Source organism: Monopterus albus, unplaced genomic scaffold (assembly GCF_001952655.1).
Source record: "Monopterus albus unplaced genomic scaffold, M_albus_1.0 scaffold238.1, whole genome shotgun sequence".
Classification (NCBI taxonomy): Eukaryota; Metazoa; Chordata; class Actinopteri; order Synbranchiformes; family Synbranchidae; genus Monopterus; species Monopterus albus.
Genome location: NW_018128118.1, coordinates 118115 through 127171, shown reverse-complemented (window position 1 = coordinate 127171; position 9057 = coordinate 118115). Strand labels below are relative to the sequence as shown.

General features: G+C 42.1%; 1 protein-coding gene across 1 annotated transcript in view; it reads right to left on the bottom strand.

The window, feature by feature from the left end:
* The window catches only part of efnb3b (ephrin-B3b), a 78355-nt gene that overhangs the window by 37320 nt on the left and 31978 nt on the right, over positions 1–9057 (bottom strand). The window contains exon 2 of the mRNA XM_020620493.1: positions 3823–4112. Coding sequence (XP_020476149.1) covers positions 3823–4112 — 290 coding nt within the window. The remainder of the gene's footprint in view (positions 1–3822; positions 4113–9057) is intronic.

The window sequence follows — 9057 nt, the reverse complement described above, 5'->3', positions numbered from 1 at the left end:
CCGTAACTGCAGGGACACGTTTTCGGGTGGGAGTGCACGGGGAATTGTCATCCCCAGTACTCCTACTTCCCACGGTTATGAATACATGTCAGAACCTGGGCAAGTACATAGGTTGACCCCTCTTGGAACAAGTGAGAAATTATGTTTTGTCTTGTAATTTGGGTGAAATAGCCCTTTAAAGCAACTGATTCTGGACCAGAAGTAACAACAGCTCTTCTGTTCTCCTCGGCTGCATGGAGACGGTTTCCTCCTGTGGTTCTCATTAAGAAGACATCATCAAGATCGCACTCTGTGAATGTTTGTGTGTGTGTGATTATTCAGGCATTCAGGCAGTGTGTGTGTGTAATGCAAGGCCCTACTGCCTGTTTTCAAAAGTTTCATTAAAAGCAGTGAAAGGCTTGATCTGTGGTCGGGGTCAGTGTCCTGTGCATGTCTGTGTGTGGCAGCATTTGAATAATGTAAGAGGTGAGGAGAAAGTAAAGGGCGGAGGGACTGAGGGACATCCACAGACAAACCCGAAGGGGCGAGACAGAGCGGGACACAGAAATGGGTTTACGCAAACTCTGACCTCATATTATGAATGAAAACATCAATCAATGAGTATAACTAATCAATTTTCCCAGTCTTCCTCTCCTCTCCCCAGGATGCAGAATTTAAGAGCTACATTTAATGGGATTAGAGTAATCTGACCACAGCCCACTGGCATCTGTGATGCATTAGTGAGCGCAAAACTCAAAGGAAACTTTGGATTTTTTTCAGATTATTTGCAAGATTTTCAAATAATCTGCTGACCCCTTGACGAAAACCAAATCAGTATCACTTACTATGCACCATAGCGGCAAAGGAAATGGATTACCCCATGGGCTCCGAGCAAGTTAATGGTAATCTGGAATGGGTTTAACTTTAAACTTAAAATTGATTTTCATTGCTTTGGTTACTCCTGTTCTTCTACAGGACAAGCCGTCCACACTAACATGCATACACTTACCACACGTGCCTAGGTTGCAATGTGATAATTCATTTACACTAAACTATAGGTAATCAGAACAAGATTTGCCTGAGGCTGATACACTGGTCTCCTTATACACATGCACAAACATACTATACACCTTCAGTGAGCAAATGCATAGACAAACCAGTCCACAGTGTGTTCAGTATGCACGATATCCACCCTATAGGGCCTGTTAGCAGACAAGCTAACGTAAGATAAGCATCTCTAAATGGGCAGCAGGATTAACAGTTATTAACCATCTTACATAGCCTCATTAAGTACATAGAATCTCTGGTGAGACACAATTCCCCATTAAGGACACATGATCAAAGACACACAGCACACTATACACAAGCTATCTGATGACGTTATCAATAAGTTATCAGTACCAAATGCTCTCTGCGATCAGCCACTCCCGTCTCTTCAAATGTGTGAGTAAAACTGTGTGTGAGTGTGAGAGACAGTGTGTGTGTGTGTGTGTGTGTGTGTGTGTGTGTGTGTGACCTTGTGTTGCTGCCGCCATTGATTGGGCTGGGGCTGTCAATCGATCAGTCTCGCCTGTGTTTGAAGATAAAGGTGTTTCTATCTCTGGAGCCTGTGGTTGCCAGGTAGGAGTACAGAAAAAGATGTGGGCAAACCACATTTGGCCTTGTGCTTACATGTTTTTGGCCATGCAGTGTTTCATGAGTGCATTCATTTTGCTTCAAGATTATGAAATTCAAGTTTAAGGCAGATGTGTTTATTGATGGACGTTTTCAAATGTGGACTGGCTTTTGCACAATCGATAGTTGACTGGGTGTGTTTGACACATAGTCCTGTGCAATCGTGTTTAGAGATGCACCGATCGATTGGCGGAGATTGGAAATGGCCGGTTTTCAGCGCGATCGACCTGATTACTGACATTTCCGATTCTGTGCCAGTCAGATGGTGTACAACCAGAGCGCATAGGAGCCCACAGATACTCCTTGGAGGAGGGAAAACTGCGTCTAAATCTCCAACAAATAGTACACAGTGAGGAAGTTGCTGGTTATACGAGACTTGCGTGTATATGTACAATACATCCACCCTGTAGTAAAACACAGCAAATACAATCTACACTTCAAAAAGAAGTGTGTGCTCAGTCGGACTGATGTAACAGAAATTCTTTTGTTTTTATTACCTGTTGCACCTGTTTAGATTTGTGGAAGTAAAATACTGCATTTCATTTGCATTTCAAAAAGAAAGAGAGAGAGTAACTTTAGGGATGTCCAAGATAAAAACAAACAGGGACAGTCCGTGTTGGTTTAACACATAAAAGTCAAGAAATATTTTGTACCAGAGTTTGACAGCGAGTCCATTTGTCATGATAAAATAGTAGCATTGTTTTAATGATGCACCATATCTATCTTCAAACTTGCTGTGTTGCATTTTAAAGTATGTCTGTACTTCTAGTTGTCTGAAGTCTGAATATAAACAACACTAAACATATGTTGGCCACCTTTCTAACTTATAAAGAGCGGATTGTGCATTCAAAAATGTGGATTGTGCATCATGGACTGCAACTTTATAAGGAAAATGTTTTGTAAAATTTTGTTTACTGAATCTTTATAAAATCTGTATTTGATACACCAATGTAGCAAAAACTAAGCGCCCCTGACACTGGTAAGCAAATATAGAACACAAACAAACACAAGGGACTTCACAGCCTTCAAGAGATCTTACATTCCCTTTGTCTCTCTCTCTCTCTCTCTGTGTGTCCTGGGTTCCTCCTCCACCTGGTTCTACTTGTTTGCTCATTTTTAGTTTTTTTTTTTTTTCCCCCACCTGCAGATGAAAAGAAATAAAAAAAGCATTTGGACACCTGAGTGAATAGCGCTCACAGGTGTGTGGGAGGAGAGCTATGGGAATCAGACAGGGTCTCTCTCTATCTATCTGTTTATTCTGCTTGCTCTCTCACTCCTGAGGTGTTTTTACAATGCTTGTGTTTGTATTGGAAACTTGTGGACATGCGAGAGTGTGTGTGTTTACATGCACATGTCCTGCGTGCATTGCTAGAGTTGTGTGTTGCCTCCTGTTCTGTGTTTAAAACCAACCCACAGGTTTTGGGTTAACGTGACCTTCACATTTTGATTGTTCCATCTGGTACAAATGCTCAGCCCGGCTCATCTTCATGACCTCATCAGGTGTTCACACAGTCCAACTCCAAACAAACCTTCGACGAAAGCTAAAACAAACTGTGCTTTGCTGTTTGCGGGCACGGCAAAACCGACAGTAACAATAAACATGCAGCCAAGCGGGTCAAAGACAAAGCAATGACACACACATTCTTAGAAACAAAACTGAAGCACAAACGTAACCGTGTTCAGTAAACACAAAATCCCACACAAGTGGCTAGGAAGGATAAGTCCAGGGACACACTGCAAAAAAATAAAAGGGTGCTTGAAAGAAAGATGCCAACTGAAATGTGTAAGTCCACAGAGGTGAAACAAGTAACACTTAAACTAATGTGTCAGATAACCTACAATTATGACTAGGTTTGATTTGGGGGGAAAAAAAAAACAAACAAACTTTTTTGCAGTGTATGTCCTGTACTGCACCGGATCTCTCTCACACACACACACACACACACACACACACACACAGTTCTCAAACCTAATTACTCTAAATACACCCGCCCAACCATCATCAGTGAAATAAACAAACACACTCAGGCACAATCAGAGACCAGCCATGCAATCATAACAACCCCCCCATCATCCCCCCCACACACACTGCAAAGAGCTCATCGCACACGCCCACACACACACTCCATCCTCCAATCTCTTAATGTTCATTCTGCCTCCTTGACTCACCAATGATGTAGTAGTCATGCATACTCTTGAACTCGTGGCCCCAGAGGTTGGGCGAGAACTCCTGGAACTTGATGGTGAAGCGCCGTTCACGTGTGGGCTCATCACAGGTGAGCACGATGTTGGGGGGCCCAGTCACCTCGCAGCGGTCTGCCTGTTCCCGCGCCGACACAAGATAGAGCTTGTAGAACTCGTACTCTGGTGTGGACCGGGCGGTGTCCAGCGGAGGGCAGATGAGGTCCAGCCGGTCCCCGATCTGAGGGTACAGAACATAACCCTTGTCGTCCCTGAACCTGGAGAGAGGCAAGAAATAAGAAAGAAGGGAGAAAAAACACAGAATCATTAACTAAAGCCCTTTGCTTCATGCAACATCAATATGAACTAGTTCAGAACCACCTGTATGAGCAACAGATGGGCCCCTTTAGATCTCTTTATTTCTCCTACTTCTTTCTCATTTTCTCCTCTTTATTGGGAACAGGTGCCTTTACAGAGAAACTGCTGTGCAGTCAACTGCACGAATACATTTTTACCACACAAACTCACGCACTGAGCTGCTGACCCCATGAAGCGGTGGTGGAAAAAGGAGAGAAATTTGTCACCAATAACCACCAAACTAAAGTCAAATGAAATCACTTTATGCTTCATTCTTGTGAACTTCCCTGCAGAATTTACCTTCTGTTCGGGGAAATTTCAAGCAATCAGAATCTTGTAAATCTCAAGACTAATACATGCTTGAATAGTCACAAGTATGCAGAAGGCACTCAAGCGTTGAAGCGGGACAAATATTGCCATTACAATAAAAGCCTAAAATTTACTTAAGGCTACATAGAATTCAAAACAAAAGCATATAAAACAATTATGTGCACATATGGATGTGTGCCAGGAAAAGATCGTGAAGTACTGCAAGCAACGATATAAAACATTTTAAACTTATTTTTCTTTGCAAGTCCTTATATTTAGAAACAGGAACTGAGCCGTATCTATAGAGAGAGAACCAGACAACTATCACTGCAGAACAGCAGAAAGAAGCTGCCAAGGTATGTACAGCTCATTAGTTTGCTAATTAGCTGGCTTGATGTCAGCCTGTCATACTCTTTTGATATGAATGATATGCAGTTTGCTTGTTTAACTGGCAATCTGACACCTGTGGGGAACCTGCAGCCTCAAGTCATTGCTATTTCAACAGTTTGATAAAATTTAACAAAAGTAGAGTTCATTATCATTATATATTACCATGGCTTTCAGTGAACAGCTTTGATATTACACAGTCTTAATGTTGTTAAACCGGTTTCCGGAGTAGGATCTGGGGTAATATTTTACATAAAGACTTGGATTAATTTTGTGTATCAGCACAAACCCAAATGGAACAAATCTAGTCTATAAGTATTGATGCAGTATGGAGTGTTGGGCGTATTGTAGTGTGCACAGCTTCCAGAGTCCAGACATGAAACCCAGTAGTCAAAGGGGCACAGACTCAACAAATGACTCAGACTCTTGTCATTCCCCTCACCACACAGGGACATCTCTTATTGATAAGATCAAATATTGAGTTATCAACTTTGCTCCTCAGGCTTATGAGAACCGTAATGTGCCATGCAAGTATGTTTGGTTAACCATGGGAAAACAGACAGCAGTCCATACACACCCACAGCAACTTTATCTTAGTTGGAAATACAGAAAATTCCCCTACTGACAGTGACAAAGTTTATAATAGCAAACAATAAAAAGGAGGCGGCGCTTTGAGGGATTTCCTGTTATTGTCACAGAATATTAGCTGACACTTTGATTTGAAAGTGGCAGGAAGCAAATGATGTTAATAAGCCCATTTTCTGTTACCTCTAACTCAGATGCTGTTTCTGTTAACAACAAATCCACATGAGCACTTGAGAGTCACAGTATCAAACATGCTTAATTATTCTCTCTGTTCTACTGTCAGACAACTGTGTGACCATTAAAAATAAATACAGGATCACAAAGCATGAACCGACCGAGAATTATGTTGTGCAACTGCGCTGTTAAGAAAAAGCAAAACAAATCCTAATGTTCCATTAGCAGCATATGACACTTTCTTTTGTACCTTTCAGCTACAAATACACAAAAGAGTGACAAATTTCTTTCAATTTAGTTGAATTATTTATGATATTAAGTAGGTGCCAAGTTGGTTTTTATTGCAAGTATTTCATAACTTCATTTCTTTTCACATACGGTTATGGGTTACTAAAAGTGACACTCTAATACTGCACTTTCATAAAGTCGTAGACTTGGAATAGCTGAACTCTAGCCTCTAGTGTGGGTTAAACTCCCAGGTAGACCTACATTTCCCATAATGCAGCCTTATAGCATTTGTCAGAATGCGCACACATAGAGTTCCTCCAGGTTTTATAACACAGGCTTTTTGTAAAAACTGGGCAGCACATGCTGAGACAATGACAAACATCAATCAAGGCAATATTCTCAGACTTTAGAAGTCTCCTTCCAGAGCCACAGAAGACAAACCATAAACCACTAACAATAGGAAGCAAACTAGTTGTCATATGTGAAATTGCTGGAAGGCCCCTTTAAAGATGCAAGTCAAATTTTGCCCAAACTATCAGTTTGTGGACATAAAAGGCACGAAATATTTCCACAATATTGACAGTGAACATAAGCGAGAGTTCAGCTCAATTTTGCTGCCTGAATACATTTTGCTAACCTGAATTTGCTATTCAGATAATATCTGCCTGGTTCCCACTGGAATCAGATTCATTAAACTTTTGGCTCTACATTTTTCCTTCTGGTCATGTGTTCTCCTCCTGCAATCCTCAGAACTTGTTCCACAGTTTACAACCATTGACGTAAATTCAGTTCAACAAGGTAACATCCATGCAGGGCTGTAATTTGACACAGTGGTACTTTGAGCTAAATGCTAACATTAGCATTCTAACAACGGCAAGGCCTTTATTAACATGTTCACCATCCTAGCTTAGCATGTTAGCATGCTAACATAGCTACCTATAGAAACAAGATGCTATTAGTTATGAAGTCAAACTAAAGTGCTGCATGAGCGACCAACAAAACATCATTCACAGAGCCACTAGTGTTCCTTAAAAGAGACATTTTAGGCATAAAGCAAAGTGTTGGTAGGTGATATTAGTATATATTTTAATGCTGGTGGATAAAACTGTACTTGTTTTCTAAAAGCAACATTATATAATAAAATACAATACTGTAGCTATGCACTAATTACTAGAGATTCTACAAGCAGGTAATGAGGTTTTGTAAATCACCTTTTGTGCCCACATTTTTCTTCCTTGCCATGCAGACAACCTCTACATCTTAGCACTGTGAGCTAACTGCCTTACACCAGCTGGGAATTGAGATGCACATTTTATCTGCTGGTGCATTTTGCTGGTGGCAGACACCAATGGGGAACTTGAGAAAGCTAAATGAATGGCAGAGGAGCCTTAGCTTAGGTGGACTCATAGGCCTGTGGGGGTTATCAGGTGGTACTTAGACTGGAGAGGCTGGTACTCAGCGTCAGTTAGCACTGCACACACACACACACACACACACACATACACACATAATTCACCTTCCTGCAGGCCTCCGACAGGCGAACACATACGCTTACACCATATTTAGAGTACGAACTGTAAACATAATGTTGGTTCCTGAGGCTTCGGCACCAAAGCCTAAACAGAAAAATCTATTCAAAAAACAAATGCCCTCCTGGTAAACACAAAAGGTTTGCCCAAATACATCCACCCACATCCAAAACACACAAGTTTAGTTTTTCCCTAAACATGAACACTGAAACCCACTGACATAGACACACATATGTACACACACTTACAAAAACAAGCACCTTCTGCTTCCTGCATGACGCATTCTCTGAGTACCCTGAGTCACAGTCGAGCTGCACTGCAGAATGGCAGCACAAACACACACACACACAGAGAAAAGAAGAGAGAGGAAGGGGATGGTACGAGTGTTAAGGTAAAATGCCACTGGGCAGGTGCAGCGCTTGAAAAAGGAGGACAGTGATGTGTGTGAGAGAGAGGGGGGAGTGGAAGAAAATATTGAACATGTCAGGCAAGGCATGTAGCAACAAAGAAATGTTGTGAACAAGCATAGAGACAAAAGGAAACCCCTTCTCAGAAAAATGTTAAAATAGAGCATCAGACAGATAACGACAAATGAGAAAAACAAGAAGAGATGGAAAGATGACGGCAAACTCCAGCACATTTCCTGCAAGAGAACTCAATTTTCTCATGTTTGACACGTATACAGGGTGGCAGATTTCCTCAGTTAACCCAGGTTAACCTAGTGTGTTTCAGTAAATGACAGCGTGTGGGCGGACTGTAAACAGAAGGGGTTAGGGAGACTTTGCCCCAGTCTAATCATGTGGTAAAGCAAAAAAGATAACATCCATTTATCTCAGACCACGGCTTCCCCCTCCTGTGGGTGATACAATCGTCACTGAACCTGGACATTCAAACATCCACTACATTGATATACAATCATTTATACTCAGTTTGTTCCCTGTAAACAAATGTATTAATTCCAACTTAAGGTCCAGAAGACTTTGTGGAGCTTTGTGAATCCCACAATGCTGTGAAACTCCCTTCTAGTGGAGAAGCTTAGCTGAGATGAGGGAGTGGTGAAGAGCAGAGAAGGGAAAGTGAAGTAAGGTGAAGTTATAAACAGGTTTACAGAGTTCATCTGTGACCACATATAAATAAATCATCCCATTCAGATACAGCCCTGAGTGGCATTACGTTTTCCCTTTTCGGCCACATTTGGCTCTGAGAGAGTCTCTCTGTCTCCGAGCGTCTGCTTTCTCCTCCATCACTTTATCGCTCATCTCTTTTTGCCATCCACTCTACTCTCTCCCCCCTTCCCCTTTTTCTCAGCCATTAACAATAAAGCCATTCATGTGGTCACACTTTGAAACGCGGTGTGGGTGGGGAGTTGGAGGGGGCCAGAGGTGACACTGAGTGGGGAGAGGAGGAGGAGGAGGTGGAAGAAGAGATGCAAGGCTTGGGAGGAGGGAGAGCGGGTGAGCTTCCCTCTCTTTTCTCCTCCTCAGTTCTTTTATGAAGGCAGGAACATCATTTTCTCAACCCGAGTGTTGCCCTGCCCCCCCCCAAACTGAGCTGAGAAGACTCAAGTGTCAGTCTCCCTGACCTCTTATACCTCCTGCTTCTTACTACCCCACTCCTCCCCCATATACCCTTCCACTCCCCTCTCTCACACTCT